Source organism: Loxodonta africana, chromosome 24 (assembly GCF_030014295.1).
Source record: "Loxodonta africana isolate mLoxAfr1 chromosome 24, mLoxAfr1.hap2, whole genome shotgun sequence".
Taxonomy (NCBI): Eukaryota; Metazoa; Chordata; class Mammalia; order Proboscidea; family Elephantidae; genus Loxodonta; species Loxodonta africana.
Window position 1 is genome coordinate 34,292,535 of NC_087365.1, and position 18,375 is coordinate 34,310,909.

The following is an 18,375-nucleotide window of genomic DNA, read 5'->3' on the forward strand; positions in this document are numbered from 1 at the left end:
AATCATTTAAAATAAAGTTCTTTAATAGTCTCCATTTAATCAGTTTATTTGCTGTTAATAAATTGGCAACACAAGGAGGGGCCAAGGGTGTGCTCCAGCCAGGCTCCTGTGTGTTTGGGCTCAGGCAGGAGACGCTGCCCTGGGGCAGGGCATAGCCACCCTGTGCCCCAAGGGCTGGAGAGAAGGGCCCCCCACATCTGGGGGGGAAACCCCTGGGGGTGAACACAGCGGCCAATGAGCAAACAGAACCAGAGGAGCTAAAGGAAACGAAGGTGGTGGGAAGGCGGGACAGATGGGCAGGCTTGGGGAAAGTGGCATTCTCTTTCTCCCCCACCCCCTGCCCAGGGCTCAGAAGCTCGCCTGTGTCCAAAGGCCAGGGCCAGGGGAAGCTTGGCTCACAGATCGGGGGAGGGTGCCCATCTCCCTCCTCACCCTGGGACTGACAGCTGAGGGGCAGGAGCTCAGACAGAGCTGTTTTTAAAGCCCCCTCATCTCTGGGATGGGCCAGGGCCCTGGGGTTCTGAAGGAAGGGTGGGCAAAGGGCCCTTGTCCTCATCGCAGGGGTCTTGAGGGAACTGAGGTTCCCCAATGACCTGGGGCCCTCAGGCCTCTAGGACACTCCCTCCCACCAAGCCTGTACCTGAAGACCTGGGGCAGGCAGAGAGCAGCAGGGAGGCAGGGGAGGGACGGGAGCAGAGCAGGGCGTGTGGCACGTGTACCCACGCTCACCCGCACTGGCCCTGGCCCAGCAGTTTCCGAGGCCTGGCCAAGGTCACTCCTCAGTGAAATCTCTGTCTATGTCCATGTAGGGCTCCTCGATGTAGCTGACAAGGGCAGAGGGTGACTGGCGGTCTGGGTTCAACAGGATGGACACTGTCTCCTTCCAGTATGAGAAGCTGATGCAGGAGCTCTGGGCAAAGAGAGAGGGGCTGGGGGGCGCGTGGAGGACCCAGGTCGAGCCCTGCACCCCACAGGGAGGGCTTTGGCAAGGGGACAGCGAGTCACCTGTGCCATATGGCCCATGCAGAGATCATGTGCCCCTGAGGGACCCTGGGCCTGCATGTCTGATGCCCGCCCAAGGGGGTAGGGCGCTCACGTTCTCTAGGCAGGTGCTGTCCTTATCCTTGTGCAGGTAATGCTGCTGCCAAAAGCGCAGCAGGTGGTGGAAGTTGTTGAGCAGAAAGCCCGGGTACTTCTTGCTGTGTTCCATCCGCTGCAGCAGCCGCAGGTACAGGGGCAACCGCTCTTTCCGTCGGGCCAGCATCAGGATCACCAGGCTGGTGTTGAGGCAGCTGACGTTCTCCTGCAAGGCCCCAGGCCAGCCGGGTGAGGCGGAGGCCAGTAGCCTCAGCCCCTGGTGAACCTGGGGAGCCACTGGGCAGGGGGCAGGGTCATCCCAGGCAGGCCCTGGCAGTGTCTACGGGCTGAGCACTGAGCCGCCCCACATGAGCCTGAGGCAGGGCTGGGGGAGGAGTGATGTCAGCACAGCCAGCTGCACCCTCCTATCCAAGCACCTTCCTGTTCCCTACTCGCACCCAGACCCCATCCTTACCCCGCTGAGAACCACCTTTGTCTAGTTAGCATCTACTCCCCCAGATCTCAGCTCAAGTGTCACTTTTTCCTGGAAGCCTGGATCCCCTAGGCAGGACTGGGTGCACACATTAGATGCACGTATCTCAGTTTGTAATGTTCATTCGGCACTAGATCATGACGTCAGGAGGGCAGAGCCTCGGCCTCCTGTTCACCCAGCATCCCTGGCACAGGGCTTAGCCCACGGCCTCACCTCAATACATGTTTATTAGATGAAGGCATCATACAAGGAGTGGTACTTGTACTACCCCCACTTACAAGTGTGGAGAAGGGGAGGCTGTACTTAGTGAGGGGGCTGGGAGGCAATCTCTGGTTCTGGAGCCCCGCACAGCAGGAGCGGCAGGAAAGAGCACTGGCCCGGAAGTCAGAAGAACTCAGTGCCAATCTCAACTCTGCCCAGCTCAGTCTGTGACCCCAGGAGACTTGCTACTCTTCCTTGGTCCCCTCAATGAAACATGGCACTGATTCCTTGTCTACACGTCAAACCCTTACTGGGCAAAGTCCTTAGACTAGCTGGGAAGGTCTGGTAGTAGCCAGAGACGGTCTCAGGAGACCCACTTCTAGGGTCAGGTGGGAGACATAAACCCTGCTGGGTGCCAGACGAGGAGCCTGTTTCCCTCTGCCTTTCCTACTGTGTGTCGGTGAAGGCCCTCACCTGGGTCAGCGTCTGCACGTGGATGATGTTGATGAGGCGGAAGAGGAAGGACATCTGTGTGGGCACCTGGGATATGTAGGCAAGCAGGCGGCACTCAGACAGGACCTCGGCCACTGGGGACAGAGAGGCAGAGTTGTGAGCAGCAGGCTCGGAAGCCCAGTGGCCTGGCCACCAGGGTACCAGTCAAGCCCTCGTTGGGTCCTGACTCTTGAGAGCCCCTCACTGTCAAAACAACTATAAATAAAGTTGGCTGCAGGAGGAACAAACAATCTCCAGCTGTACTACCACCCAGGCGAAGCCGAGTTCTCTCTAGAGCCCTTCACCTGGAAGGTACCACCACCTTTTCCTTCAAATCACGCTCAGGGACCACCTCTCCCTCACCACCCCCCACTCACCCGGCAGCTCCAGACCCTTGTTTGTATTATGTACAGTAGAGTTTCCATTAACAGGAAAACAGGACAACATTAAATTAAAAAACAACAATGAAAGAAAGTTTACAGTTTCCCAGAGTCCCTCACACAGATGGTTCCGCACATGAGCCTCATGTGTGTCTGTGCCCAAGGCTGGTACCAGTGTGTGGACACCCTGACCCCCAACCACTTGGGTGTTGAGTGCAGCTCCGTCCAGTCTCTTTTGGCTCCTCGCTAGAGGGCTGTTTGTTGGGCACCAGTGCTGACATTCACCCTGGCACCCTGGCTTCTTCTCACCTTTCATGTCAACCTGGTTTTCAAATCGGTCCAGCGACAGAGTGACACAGCGCACCAACATGTTGGAGTCGACCAGCGAGCTGTTAATTTGCTTCAGGAATACCTGGAACTGGAGCAGAGACTGAGCTGAAATGGGAGGCCATGGTCTCCTGGCTGGAGACGGGCATGCCCCCAGCGGGCAGGCCACTGCAAGGGGCATTAGAGATCCTCTCCCCTCTCCTGCTGTTTCCCAGATAGGAAGACTGCGGCTCAGAAAGGTCAGTGACCTGCCTTCACCACCCAGCTACTAAGGAGCACAACCAGGAGCTCAACCTAGATCTTCGAAACCTCACCCGTTGTTCCTGTACTGAAGGGTGCTGGACTCCTCTAATTTCTACTTTGACTAGTCTGAGCTGGGTTTCTGTCACATTCATCCACGAGCCTGACTACCACACCGTGCCCAGTCCCTCCCTCCTGGGGCTCCCATCATGGCCCCCACCACACTGCCTCAACCGTTCTCACATTCTATCCTTCCCACCTTTGCCCCTCTCCACAAGCAGCTGTCTTCCCAGGGATGTTTACCGAACACTTACTGGCACAGTGCCCAGCACAGAGTAGTCTAATGAATGTTTGCTGAAGACATTTACTGGCCACTGACTCCCCAGTATTCTCCAACTGATAGCCAGCACCAGAAGACTAGCCAGGACCAGGGCTCCAAGGTGACTTTTAAACGACTCAGTAAACCCCACAGAGCTCTGAGTCAGTCTTACCTTTGCATCAGTGTTGATGTATTTATTGAATCTCTTGAATGCATCAACATTGAACTTCATCAGCTCCCCCAGGAGGTCAAAGTAACTCTGGAGCACATCCCTTGACTTGCACTCACTGTCCACGATGCAGTACAGGATGTGCTGGGGTGAGGAGAGGACAGGGTGACGCCGTCAATGCTGCTGGGCCCTGGGGCCAACAGCAGAGGTGGCTGCTGCCCCCAGGCCAGGCATGTACTCAGACCACACCATATCTGCTTCCAGCAAGCATCCGGGTCAATGGGACCTGATCCCTCCTCTAGCTTCTGGTCTGAGGATGCTTTTGGCTCCAAGAGCAGGCCAGGCCTGAATCACTTCAGGCCTGAAGGTGTGGGACAGGTTGGGGTATGTAGTTATGGCCTCTGTAGCTTGCCCAGCACTCATGGCCAAAGCCTGTGACCTGCTCTGCGGTCACAAGATGGCCAAGGCTCTCCAGCTCCCAGGTGAGGGGTGACTGACTCTTCCAGATGTAAACATCTGCTGCTGCCTGAGCACTGAGGCCATTCAGGTAAATGAAGAACAAATTTTATGGGTATAGGACACATTTTGACCCTATGGTTTGTCTTTGTGTTTAAGAAGGAAATTGTTTAAATGAAGTCTATACCAAAATCAATGTTATTAAATTACCAAGAACATTAAGCCAATTTAACTCCTCGATAAAGTTTTCTACAACAGTTAAAAAGTTTCCAACATTTTCCATTTTCACTGTCCCAATTCCATTGATTGGGAGCAATTTTTTTCTTTATGAATTTTATGAAAGATTTGTTTCCTGGGTCTGTTTCTTAACTGTTCCTTTTTTTTTTTTTTTAATTATATAGCTTTGGCCAGTTTGCTTGCCCATCTTTGGTAAATTTTACTTTTCCTGGAGATCATTATTTCAATAATGGGCAATCAACTTTTAGTATCAAAACATCCTCAGGGTCAAAAGCCCTTGCTGGCTAACTTTAGACTCTAACCTTCCTCCACGGCCACCCTCCCAGGTCCCCCAATCACCCCTTAGGCCTCCTGAGGAACCCACAGTTGGAAACCCAAGGTCAATATTAGGGCAATCTGCAATGGCATTTTAAAATCAAGAGACTGGTCTGTTCCCAACAAACTGTTTAGGTCTCAGGGCAGGAAAGCTACGTGGGGACAGGGGGAGAATGGGACACCCGGTACCCTGGCTCTTCAGGCCATTACCTCCAAAAGGCCTCGCTTCAGCAGGAACATCTGGTCTGCATAGGAGGTGGTCCCTCGGAGGAAACTCTCCACAGCCCGAGCTTGCCAAAACCTGCGACCCAAATGTTGATCCCTGGCCCAGGCAGCTAAGGCTGCCTCCTTCTGGCCCAGGCTCATTCCCCAACGGACTGGAAGGTGTTTGCTGTCTTTATTTACTCAACAGGCATTCACTGAACATCTAGGCATTAACTGAACGTTAGGCATCAGGCTAGCCAGTGGGTACACGGCAGTGAGCAAGACAGTCCCCATCCTCAAAGAGCTGACAGCCCAGCATCTTCTACTTGGCTCTGTCTGGAAGAAGTTGTGTCAGGGAGAAGTGGTATTTAGGATCAAAGGGCTGGCCCTGGAGACTCACATGAGAAAACACACTCTAGGCTTTGCCCTTTCAGAAGAACAGAGAGTGCATGTGAGAGAGGGGAAGGAATGTGTGAGGGACCCCGACCTCACTGCTGATGGGCTGTCCTAGAGAAGAGGTGGCTTGTATTACTGAGTGGCCCCAGAGAGCAGAGCCGGAATCCATGAGGGTGAGTTTTGGCAAGGCAGGCTGAGATGACGGGTACATCTGGGCCTAGAGCGTAGCTGACGGTGCACACCCGATCCCTGGTGAAATTCCTCCTACCCACTAACTCCTGTTCATACCCCTTAAGACTCATCTTTAGTGAGTCCAAGGATCCCTGAGCAGCTCCCCCTGTCCACACCTAGGCCCCAGCTGCGGGGGAGGGGCTTTCCGTTGCTCCCACAGCTCCTGGGGCAGATCCTGGCCCTATTCCTTTCCACACTGCACTGAAACAGTTGTTCTGTTTTTTCATCCCCGTTTCCCACAACCCAGGAAACTCCGTGTGGGATGGGACTGCTTCCTGTTCCTCTCCACCTGTCCAGCACAGAATAAGTGCTTGGTAACTGCTTGGTCAACTCCTGAAAGACACTGGTGCTCTGCAGCAGAAGCTAATACATGTCTGCTGAGCCAACACAAGGCCAAGAGGGCAGTCAAAGTCCCTTCTCCCCAACAGTGTCCAGACTTCAGAGGTGGAAGCTGGTGACTAAAGGAAACACTTCTAACTACTTGAGAAACCCTAGGCTCCTGGACCCCCTCAGGGTGCCAGGTACCTATCCTAAACCCACCTAAAAGATGACTCGGCTGGCTCCTTCTTCATGACCTGCAGCAGGCGAGTTAATAAGCCCCTCTTCCCATCGCACACCAAACTCCTGAAATAAAAGACAGGGAAACCGGTGGCAGACCTGAGGGGCTGATAGGGATGAAGTTCCACTTGGCCAAAGGACTGCTGTCTTGGGCGCCTGGGGCTGGGTCACTGTGCAGGTTTAGGTGGGTGAAAGAAGAAGCCTGCACCATACTCCCCGCTCAACCTGGGTCCAGAGTAGCCCAAGGACGCCTGCCGTCAGAACCAAATAGCCGGGCACATTCACACCACATCTCAGGCCACCTTGCCCTTCCCTGGCCCATGGCAAGTGATCAGAGGCCAAAACCACAATCAGAGTTAGGGCTCAGGGCTGGTGGAGGGTGGGCTGTTTACACCAGAAGTAGGTTTGAAACAGGCCATGACAAAGCCTGCTAGATGGGGCAAAATCAGTGCCAACGTGATGAGGCAGAGAGCGGCCTGGGCCCCAGGTTCAGCTCCAGCTGGGCCCTAGACAAGCACCCATGCCTGCGGGCCTCAGCTCTGTGGCCCACAAAGCAAAGGCAGTAGATGAGGAAGTGACTCAGGTTCCAGCATGGGGGTTCTGGGCCCTGAAACTCCTTCTTCCAATAGAGCAGCTCCACTTTATCCACTACAGACACGAGGGTGGAACTGTGTCCAATTTCATTTGAACGCAAGAGTTCTGCTGCAAGGTTGGGAAATCCTGGCACCTGTCGCTGGATGGAGTCCCTCCAACTCTGCTCCAGAAGATGAAGCAAACATGGCCCAGGTGTGCGCTGGGTGCAGAGCCCAGCGTCCAAAAAATGGGACTTAACTCTTGGCAGAGGGTGGGGGGCCTGGTTGTTTGTCCTGCTCAGGAAGCACGTCAGCAAAGGGCCCTTGTGCATGTAAGTGACAAGGGGAGCAAGAGAGCACAGTTGACCTTTGGCAGGTGGCCTCTCTGAGCCTCCGTTCCCTCATGGTAAAGCCTCCTCAGGATGCTGGGAGGCTCCAGGGAGATGATGCAGGCGGTGGGGCCAGCCCTCCAGGACACAGTGACTACGTATGAGTGAGAAAGCACAAGTACACCTGCCTTGTTTGCCTATCTGTGAGCCCTGTGCCACCCCGCCCACACTGACCTGTCAGTGTTGAGGACAGCTTCCACCTCGGGGATGTTGGCCTTGAGAGAGATGGCACTGAGTTCATTCAGCTCCTGGTTGTTGAGTAGCAGGTACTTGTTCCTGAAACAAATGGGATGGAGGCGTAAAGGGCTGGAAGTGGGGTTGCCGTGTAAGCATGGCTAGTGCAGGGAGCCCCCTGCTCATTTCTGTGGAGAGGAATAATCTGCGGATCTACTGGTACCCTTCCCTAATACCTCGTACCCCTGAGCTGGCATTCTGCACCGTGGGCTCTCAGGCTATCTGATTCTCTCTCTGGCCCCAACACCCAGCCCTGCCACATTCATGAACAAGGTTCCTTCCACCATCTCCAGGCCTTTCTTCTTCTTACTGAACATTGCTATTTGATTTCTCAAAGGCACCTCCAACTTAACAAGTCAAATTCACTGTTTTACTCCTCAAGCCTGGTGCCAGTCCAGCGTTCCTGCCAGAATGCACTCAGTTACATGGGCTGGAGGCCTCTGTGACATCCCTTGCTCACATCCAGGCCTGTCACCCGAGTCATGTGGCTCCAGCATTAGTACCCTACGAACAACCTGAAAGAGACCATAAAGATGGTCTCCCCACAAGAAATCAACTCCCTACACAGCACCCGAAATGATCTTTGAAAAATGGGCATCTGATCACATCACAGCTGTTTAAAACATTTCCACAGCTTCACACTGTTTTTAGAATAAATAAAACTCAAGCCTCTGAACATGAGCCACAAGGCCCCATGTGGCTGGACCAGCAGCTACCTTTCCAGCCTCATGCTGAGCCAAGCCTGACACTCACAGCATCTGGCCACACTGGTCTGCTTCAACACCCCGTGCTCCCTCCTGCATGCACGTCTGTGCACGCTGTGGCTCCGGCTAGAACATTCTCCCTTCCCACTCTTCCTTTCCACCCAATTAACCACTACTGGCCCTTTATGTCTCAGCTGACTTGTTACTTCTATAGGGAAGAGTTCCCTGACTACCCTCCAGCCAGGTCAAGACCCTTGCCAAGTGCTCCTTTCCTCTCAAACACTATATGGTTGTCAAGTACATTCAATGGCGTGATTCTCTGATTAATGTCTGTCTCCCTTCCCAGACTACAACCTTCACAGAGCAGGGCTATGGCTGTTTTCACTCATCAGCACTGTATCTCCAGATCCTAGTACAGTGCCTGGCACACAGAAGTACTCAGATTTAAGAGTCTAATGAAAGCAAAAGACACATTTCCTCAGGAAAAAAAGGTACACATTCATAACATATTGGTACCATTTTTCAGGGATTCACGTACTTCCTGGTGCCCCTCTATGTCCTTCAGACAGAGAATCTCTCTTAAAGAGGATGGTAACACATGATAAAGATGGGAGTTGCAAAATAGAGGGCCCTGGGCCACATCTGTCCTCAGGCGTGATCCGTTAGCTCATATAATGTTTTAATAGAATTGGAGATAATATTTAAAATCACAACTTTTCATATATAAATCTTAATTTTTGGTTTACCTTCGGGGGATGAAAGTGGAAGCTATGCAACAGTGGGCCCCGTTTCTGGCACACTAACAGCTGGCTGGGGCTAACGGGCAGCTGCCTGTGTTCCAGCTCACCAAAGTTCCCATCACATTCACTGTCTCCCAACATCAACGTCAAGGGTTGGCTGCCATTCACCCCTCCCCTGAACTGTTTTCCTTAAAGCGGAATTGTTTTCCTACACATTTTCTATTGAAGGTTGAAAAACAAAAAATTAGAGGGCAAAGTGTGTTTCAAAAAAAATGGGAGAGAGCACATTTCCTTGTGGAGGTGAAGAATAGCCCATCTGTTCAATAAGCAAACACTCAGCCCACTCTGCCCATCTGAGGTTCCTGCGCGGCCCATGACCATCCAATCTGTCCACTTCTGGCTCAGAGGGACGGGGGGTTGAGAGATGTACTGACTCCAAGGGTAAGAAAGGGGCTGACAACTTCCGTACTGCTTCCTGGGGTGGCTGTGCGGGTGAAGGGAAAGCTCGGCACAGTGTCTGGCATGAAGGAAGAGCTGCATCAATGAACGTACTGGCCCACTTGGTGACAATGAGGTGACAGTGGGCTTTCTTTCACCAGCTCCCAGGTCCTCCTCCTGAGCTGAGGTCAGTGACGGGACAAGGAGAGAAGAGGCCTTTGGGAGGTGACCCAACAATGCTCCTTTCCAGGGATACACTTGTACTTACTCATGATGGTCGCTGAAACTCTGGAGAAGCCTCAAGAACTGTATCTTCAGGGTGATGTCCTAGAAGACATGTACATTCTCAGTGTTAAAGAAACAGTCCCAGTGCTCCAAAAACAACAAGGAGGATGCTCCAGTGAGAGTTTGGGCATGTCATGCGGCATCTCAGAGCTGCTCTCCTCATGCACGATGAGAACTTTTCTCTAAAACCACCTGTCAACTTCCACATCTGACCAACAGCAGATTAAGCTAATGTGGAGCCCTTCTTGCTAAAAACACCCTGACATATTGGATAAAAAATAACAAAATTCTATTAAATGTCAGGCTGAACTCCTTAGAAAGAAATGGAAACCCACAGGGATCAGACGTGAAGAAAGGATCGAGTTCAGAGCAGGACGCACGGGAACTCATGGGGCAGCTCTGGGAGACAGGGAGTGGTGGAAATGAGACCTGCTCACACCAAGGCTTGGGTTTGGATGCCCTGCAGGGACCAGACAGAGCCCTGGGCCTGCATAATACCTGGGGAGCTTATAAACTTGGGGAAAGAATGATTAAAAAACTCCATCTACCAGCCCAGGGAGCTGACAAAGACGCCTGTCCCTGCTGGTGGTTGGGGGAGAGACTTCCACAAGAAGCGGAGACTCAGGGCTGGCACCACCAGAGAGGGAGGGCCAAGACACTATACATACAAACTGGCCCTGGGCCAGTTAAACTCTCTAACGCACCTGGCAGAAATGAAAGCAAAAGTGCTCTGTACAATTACACCCAGGAGCCAGGCTACCCAGGTAGCCACTGGTGAAATAACCACCCCTGAAGGTAACTGCTCCAAAAATACTACAAAACATGAAGCAACACTCTACCTTAAGCCTGAAGACTCAACTAAAAGCATTAGTACCCTAGGAGCAACCTGAAGGAGACCATAAAAAAGCATGTTACAAATGATTAAAGAGATAAAAATGCAACAGAATCATAAGGAAAGACTAAGACTGTAACAATGAACAAAGACCAAGCAGCTTCTGAAAAAAAAGTTAGACAGGATACTAAACACGCTCACTTGAAAATTAAAAACTCAAATGGATGGGCTGAATGGCAAATATGACAAGACCTAGGAGAAAAATGCTTAGGGGCACACAGGGCACTGAGGACACTCCCCCGAATGCAGTGCAGGGATCACTGTGCCCTGATACCTGTGCAGCACTTTCAGGTCCCAGGGCTCCTTCCCACTTATGGTGGCGAGCCGCACCCTGGCCTGCAAGGCCAGCAGGGCAAGGGAGTATTAACTTCTTCTGGCAAGAAAACAGGCTCAGAGATTCAGCGGCTTGTTTACGAGCTCACAAGCTGAGCAGCACAACAGGCCTAACCCCCAGTTCAGTGCTCTCTCCAGGGTACTTGAGAGAGAAGGCAGAGGTGAGTCCTTGACCCCTAATGAAGCATCCTAAAGCCCTTTTTTGATGCAAGCCATTGGTGGTGTGTTTCTAGAAGGAAAAACTATTCATGGTAACATGGGGTAGAGCACAGAACAAGGAAAAACTTGCTATTAGGCAGTGAAGGGAAGTGAGCTCCCTATGCTGGAGGTACAAGGGGGACTCTAGCTGGAGGGTCTGAGGCAGGAACATCTCAAAAGGGGTTTCTGCATAGGGTGAGGGGTGGGGCCAGATCCTCCCCTAAGGTAGCCTCCAGTTATGGGATTTCAGTCTCTGCTCTGCTCCCAAGAAACAAGAGTTGAAAGGGCCAACAGCAGGATTTGAAACAACTACTCCTGGCAAGTAAAGTCGTATCTGTCCCAGGGCCCCTTGCTCACCGGGCTACAGTCACAGTTCTGGTTGTGACCATGGAGGACAAGGGCAGATGCTGAATGTTTCCTCCAAATCAGCTTGTCAAACAAATTATTGAGCCCTGGTATCAGCTTGAATTCTGCAATCATTCTGTGAACCTGGATGGGCAGAAAGGGAAAAGCATTAAGACAGACGCACTAAGATCTATCTAAGCCTCGTGCTCAGCATGTACAGTCACTATCTCCAGGAGGAAGAAAGCCAACAGTTAGTATGGAGTGTTGAGGCTTAAATAAACACCCACACATACCCTACCCCTCACCACCCCACCCTCCACTACACACAAATAGACTTTTTAACTCTGCTCATTAATCCTCACAATAACCCTATGAGTCTTACTGTTTGGTAGGTCCTATCTCAACAGCATGAGTTTGGGATTCAGCCAGCCCTGGGTGTAAATCTTAGCTTCTCATGTACAAACTCTGTAACCTTAAGCAAACTCTATAAACATTCTAGGCTGTTTCATCATTGTTAAAATGAAATGCTCCTCATGTTTCATGCTAGGATAAATTCCAACTGAGAGCAAGATACAAATGCTAAAAAATGAAACTTTAAGATCCTAGAAAAATCTATGGGAAGAAAAAACTTTTAACTGATCTACGAGTGGTAAAGTCTTTCTAAAGCACTATACTAAATGTACAACCCCAAAAAGAAAAAAAAAAAAAATTTTTTTTTTTTTAGAAGATTAGTAAATTCAATTACGTGAACTTTTTAAAATTTTGCATGGAAAACCTCACAATAAGCAAGGCCACAAGTCCAATATGACAAACTAGAGAATATATCAGCAACTCACATTAGGGCAAAGAGCTACTTTCCTTTATAAGGATTCCTATAAACTCTTCCAAAAAAAAACCAACCGACCCTACAGAAAAAATAGGCAAAGGATATAAACAAACAGGACAAAGAAAATACAAAAGGTTCTTAAATACACAAAAAGTGCTCAGTTTCACTTCTAGTAGTAAGAGACATTCAAATCACAAGGCATTTTTCACTTTTTCAAATTGGCAAAGAAAAAAAAGCTTTATAAAACTGTTGGTGAGGGTATGGGAGTTAGGCACATTTAGACAGTACTGGTGGAAGGGTACACTGTTACGACCTAGACAGGGAGGACAGACTGGTGTCAACTCCAAAAACTACAAAGCCATATTCCTTTGACCACTTATAGGAGCTTATTCTCAGACAGATCCATGCAAATACTAAAGGGCATATGTACAAAGTTACTCACGGCAGCATTACATAACCTATACTGCCACGAGTGGGGACCAATAAACACATTACGGTGCATCCATTCAATGGGATAAAGGCACCAGTAAAAGAGTCAAGGTCTTTTACACATAGTGAACTGGACACTTGCCAAGGTATAACGTTAAGAAAGCCAAGTGTACATATACTATGTTACTGATTGTGTGAAAACAAAAGCAATGACACAGAAATATATTTGCTTTAAAAAACACAAAATGTCTCTGGAAGGATACACTAATAACTGGAAAAACTAGCTACTTCATGGGAGAACCCGTTTAAAAATAGAACTATGTGAAAGTTTTACTAGTAAAAAATAGTTACATAACCCCCCCTCCCCCCAAAAAACCAAACTATTATCACCCCTTCTCAGGGCTGTTGGATGGACAGCAGAAAATACACGTAAGTGAAGTCCTACGCACAGAACAAGTGCTCAGTTACTCCCACGTACAAGGGGGAGAGGGAAGTTCTGCAGGACGATGCGTGTAACGTCAGTGGCGGAAACGTCACCCTAACCTGAGGGCTGGCTCTGTGCCTGAAACCTGCCCCTTTCAGGCCAAGTCCCTTGATGGAAAATGGGGGAGAACGGAGCTGTTGAAAAGACCCAGTGAGGTCACTGGGGGAAGCTCTGGGCCTGGCTCACAGAAGTGATTGCTCTGTTGGTTATTTTCATGAGCACCACAGGGATGGAGTTTCCAGTCTTGTGATTTTGATTTAGCCAAGATGGGTCAGACAACTTGGTCCACCAGTACATAAAAAAGAAGGCCACTTCAAAGCGGAAGACTTCTGTGAGGCCTGGACAAAGAAACCCTTCCCCTAGCTACCTGACACTATCAGCTCCTTGAAGGCAGGGTCTGTGAATCCATGTCCCTACGGTGCCTGCACACAGTAGAAACTCAGTAAGTGCTGACCGTGCAAATGAAAATGTGCCAGTAAAACACGAGTTCTCTGTCGGGTGGGAATTTCAGGCTAGCTGACAGTCTCTTCCCAAGAAAGCAGAGCTACAATCATAGAGTTAAGACCACAAAGATTCAGAGAAACTTGGTAACAGGAAGGCTCAGGGTGCAGGGAACTGCTGTGGTGAGGCACAGAAAAAAAGTCAGGGCAGCAGAGTTTAAATCCTGGCTCTAACAATGCTGGCCACCAAGAGCACAGCCCTCTTCGTTCTTGGTTTTCTCAAGCATCAAGTGTAAGGAGAGGGTCCCACCACCTGTTGTGTAACTTACCAAATATTTGAAAATTCAAATGCGAGTAAGTGTGAAAGTGCCTTGGAAAAGTTAAAAGCATGGAACACACATAAGATAACAGTATTATTATTTTTAAGAATACATTCCATACTGAAGGAGATAGCACCGGTACTGTGGGTGAGGAGCACAATGAGCTCATCCAGGTCCTGGCTTCAAATACCAACCACATGCCGGTGACTACCAAAGCCCTGAACATTGTCCCTAACTCCAGGCCTAGGTAACCCAAGCACCGATTCTAATAGATACTTAATCCTAACTTGTCCAAGACTAAACATACCTTCCTCCCTAAGCCTGCACTCCTCTCCCTGATCTTAACCATTTCAATAAATGGCAAAGCCATCCTCCCATGTGCTTAAGCCAAAAATTGTGCAAGTCATCCTTAACTCTTCCTCTCTTTCTCACACCCCACATTCAAACCATCAGCAAATCCTATCTCCCTTCAAAATATATCCAGAATGCAGCCACTTCTCACAACCAACATGCTGGTCCCAGCTTCTATCATCTCTTGGCTCAATTACAGAAAGAGCGTCTAATGGGTCTCCCCACTTCCACTCTTACTGTCTCCAGTCATTCACAGAGCAGCCAGAAAAATGGCTTCCCATTTCAGTCAGGGTAAAAACTAAAGTCCTTTAACTGACCTACAGAAGCCTGATGGGGTCTGGCTGAGATTCCCGTGAGACCTTTTCTTCTCGTCTTCTTCCCATCCACGCACCGGGCTTCCTTACAATTCTACCAACACACCAGGCATGGCCCCACAACCCCAAGGTCTTTTGCTTCCTTTACCTGGTAGGCTGCCTCAACTACTGGCACAGCTATACCTCATTTTCCTCAGGACACCAGCATGCCAAATGCCATCTTCTCAATGAGCTTCTTCCCTGGCCACCCATCTAAAATCACTCCCCAACCCCAACCCCTTTCCGAAGGTTCTCCCCCTGTCCCCCGTAGCACTTAACGTCATCTAACTTCTACTTTGAAACACGCTGGGTTGCCATTAGTTAGAACTGACTTAATCGTGGCTTTTTCTTTTAAACATACCATATATTTTACTCCCCCCCGCCCACCAAATGTAAATCCTACAAAATCAGAGAATTTTGTCTGTTTTGTTCATTGCTGCATCTTTAAACAATCTTGTACCAACAACTGGAGAAACCTAATGTCCTTTCCAGCTCTCAAAATCCATACATTTATCACCTCTCCATCAGCAGGACTGGAACGAACATTTTCCTTGCAAATAATGCAGTGATTACAGCCCATTACCTTTTCTACTGTTTCATCTGGAAGATGTTCATACTTGGGCTTGAATCTGCACTCCACTATTTACTAGCTTCATGACTAGGAACAACTATTTTCTCTCTCTGAACATGTTTGCCATCTTGTAATATGGGCATTACTGCACCTACCTCAGAGTTGTTCTGAGGAACATGGCTAGTTCAATGTCAGGTTCAAAATGGTGCATAAGGAATGCTGAACTCCCAGCCTCCCCTCCCGCTAAGCTGCTCCTCTAGCCCCTTCCAGCTAGCTTCATCCCCAGGAGAAATAATCCCATGGATATGGCTAGCTGCAGAGGGCTACTTCTCAATTCTGAGGAGTGCCACATACTTCTGGCATCCCCTTCCTCCCGCTAGAGGTTGGAGGCTCTTGCTCCTCCCTCCAAGGCATATCTCGACTCACCTTGTCAGTTTTCATAACTTGATGGCTTTGGGCTCTGCCCACCACCCAAAGCCCCTGGGAGCACCATCACATTGGCAACTCCTCCACTGCTTCTACAGGGCTGTCATCTTGCCCGACACTGACCCTTTATTCGTGTTAACAAGGTCAGGTAATGCCACTAAGCTGCCCACAGCAAGGTACAATGGAGAGACTATGAGCTCTGGAATCAGACCTGTGTCCTTATGTGTAAAATTAGCATAAGGAAAGCCAACCCTAGGCTTTGCGGGGCTGATGAGAGCCATTCTGGGAGAAGGCCTAATGGAGGACTTGACACACCATAGGCACTCAAGAAGTGGGTGCTGTTGGCTCCCTCTACTCTGAGACTCTGGGGAGGGGCCCACCTGGTTTCGCTGTCGTCCCATCAGCAGCACGCAGAGGACATAGAGCACTTCCAGCTTGTACATGATCTCATGCATAATCTTCATTGACTGGGGCAGCTGGGTCCTAGTTGAAGTGTGAGGCAGTCCATTCTCCTCAGAAGCCGCTGGAGGAGGGAACACAATGGAGGCTGAGACAGCCACCAGGAGAGAGGGTTGAGTCATGGCTTGTGAGCAAACATGTTTCCGTCCCTCGAACTTGCTCCAAACAGACTTGAGGTAACAGAGCCATCAGAATGGGCCCTGAGCCCACAACAGACTTCAAAAGCTGCAAAACCCCCTCCAAGACCCCAGGAGCCAGACAAGCTTAGAAACTTAGGAAAATCAACTCCACAGTTCTATTTTGTCTCATCAACTTTAACATAAAATTGTGTCAACACAGTGAATACAATAACATAATCTAACCCTTCCCCTTTCTCCTGGCACCATCAGGACTCCCGCTCCTCCCCCATCGACAGATATGTGGCAGCAAAGTGTGTCGAATTCTCAAGTCACAAATGACTCTGCGCACACAGGGCTTCTGCCTAGATTACATGGGGGATACTGCTGAGAGGCTAGGGATTCTTTTGGAAGATCCCCCTCCCCTGTATTTAAAAGAACCACCATCTAAAGTTTTCTGACCCCTGAAACCATGGTCCCCGGCTGCTCTGCTAACCCAGAACTGAAACATTCACGAAGCCCACTTTTCAGACAAAAATTAGACAGGCTTATAAAACAAAAAATTACTACACGTGGGAAATAGTTCTTCTTAGTTCAAGCAAATATACAAGACCAACTGGGCAGCTCCTGCCCAAAAGCAGGACAAGAAGGCAGGAAGGGACAGGAACTGGATGAATGGACACAGGAGTGGAAATGGGGAGTGTGCTGTCATTGTGGAGGTTGCAAACAACATCACAAAACAAATGTATAAAATTTTGAATGAGAAATTAACTTGAGCTGTAAACTTCCACCTAAAGCAGAATAAAAAAAAAAAAAGTTTTCTCAGGTTCAACTTTCTAAGCAAATGGTCATTTACTGCAGGATATCGTAACATCAAAAATCTAACTCACTCTGCCCTACACACTTGGAACTATCTTTCCAGTCATGTTATATCACTAATACAGAATCCCACCCTTGGAAGAAGACAAGCTGCTGAACAAAGCATAACCGAGCACAGCAGAGCACCATCGTTAAGAGTACAGACACTGGCACCGGACTCCTGGACTGGAAACCCAGCTCTGCCACTTGCTAGCTGGGTGGCTTTGGGTAAATTACTTGACCTCTTTGTATTTCAGTATCCATCCTCATCTGTAGAATAGGGATAACAACCATACCCACCTCTTGCCAATGATGTGAAGATTAAAGGACTTAGTATGTTCAAGGTGCTTATAACAATGCCTGGCACATGTAAGCAACATGTGAGTATCTGGTATATAAAAGTAAAAAACCAATTCTGAGTTTTCTGCTAATATCTGCTTGCGACTTACTTTCTCCTTTTTAATCTGCAAACTATTGATGGCAACTAAAGTGGCAGTGGGCAAAGACTTAAGAAAAATTTACTGGACAAAATCTAATTGAGAAAATCCTATCTGTTCACATATATTTTCCTGTACATTGGGGGGAAAAAACCCATAATTAATTTCCATGTGGGAATCCTTAGCCCAGCTTCCACAGTTTAAGTGTCAACTGATTGGTGGAGGGAGCCTCAAGGACTATCACGTTGAATGCTGGCTCTGCTGGACACTCAGAGTGCGGCCTCCCGACCTCAGCGTCCTCGTCACTAGCTCATGGGGTGTGGGGAGGACTGCAGGAGAGGTTGGCTATAGCAGAAGCAGGTACAGCGAATAGCACACTGAGCTCCTCAGGAATAAACGTTTGTGGAGAAAGAGAGACACAGGCAGCTCGGACTCTTCCTGAGTCACTGCTGCTGTTTGGTGTGTGGTGTATACAGGCCTGACAAGAAACTCTGTGGGTAAGTATTTCAAGAGGCCTGAACTTCCCTACAAATCTCTTCAGCTCTACAACAGTGATTAAAGTGGTCACCACTCTTGTTATGTCTGCGCTGAACTCTATTTTCTAGGGAATACTTTTTTTTTTTTAATAGCTTTGAGATATAAATCATATAATTCACCTAGTTTTTTTTTAAAGTATATTCACACAGCTGTAAAGTCATCACAATTGATTTTAGAAAATTTTCATCACCCCAAAAAAGAAGTCCCATACCCATTAGCAGCCACTCCCCATTTTTCCCAAGCCCCCTAGTACTAGTGGAATCATACATACGTGGTCTTTTGTGACTGACTTCTTTCACTTAGTCTTAAGTTTTCAAGGATTATCCATGCTGTAGCATGTTTAAGTATTTGTCTTAGATTCCAAGGGCTGTCGTACAAAATACCACAAAGCATGTGGCTTAAAGAAGAGAAATGTATTGTTTTACAGTTCTACAGGCTAAGAGTCCAAAATCTGGGTATAAGCAAGGCTATGCTCTCTCTGTCCACTTTAGGGGGAAGACCCTTGCTCACCTCTTGCAGCTTCTGGCAGCCCCAGCCATCTCT

General features: G+C 49.2%; 1 protein-coding gene across 3 annotated transcripts in view; it reads right to left on the reverse strand.

Moving 5' to 3' along the window:
* Positions 1-2: 2 nt before the first annotated feature.
* TRPC4AP (transient receptor potential cation channel subfamily C member 4 associated protein) overlaps positions 3-18,375 on the reverse strand; it is an 82,576-nt gene continuing 64,203 nt past the window's right edge. For 2 of the 3 annotated variants that reach the window (XM_064276012.1, XM_010591634.3), the window contains 11 exons: positions 15,806-15,972; positions 11,238-11,369; positions 9,441-9,499; positions 7,231-7,332; positions 6,078-6,161; positions 4,917-5,007; positions 3,702-3,842; positions 2,953-3,061; positions 2,246-2,358; positions 1,097-1,303; positions 3-910 (listed from right to left, as the gene is read on the reverse strand). In XM_064276012.1, the coding sequence (XP_064132082.1) occupies positions 773-910; positions 1,097-1,303; positions 2,246-2,358; positions 2,953-3,061; positions 3,702-3,842; positions 4,917-5,007; positions 6,078-6,161; positions 7,231-7,332; positions 9,441-9,499; positions 11,238-11,369; positions 15,806-15,972 (1,343 nt within the window). In that variant the 3' untranslated portion in view covers positions 3-772. The remainder of the gene's footprint in view (positions 911-1,096; positions 1,304-2,245; positions 2,359-2,952; positions 3,062-3,701; positions 3,843-4,916; positions 5,008-6,077; positions 6,162-7,230; positions 7,333-9,440; positions 9,500-11,237; positions 11,370-15,805; positions 15,973-18,375) is intronic. The other variant, XM_064276011.1, reaches the window with a different exon arrangement.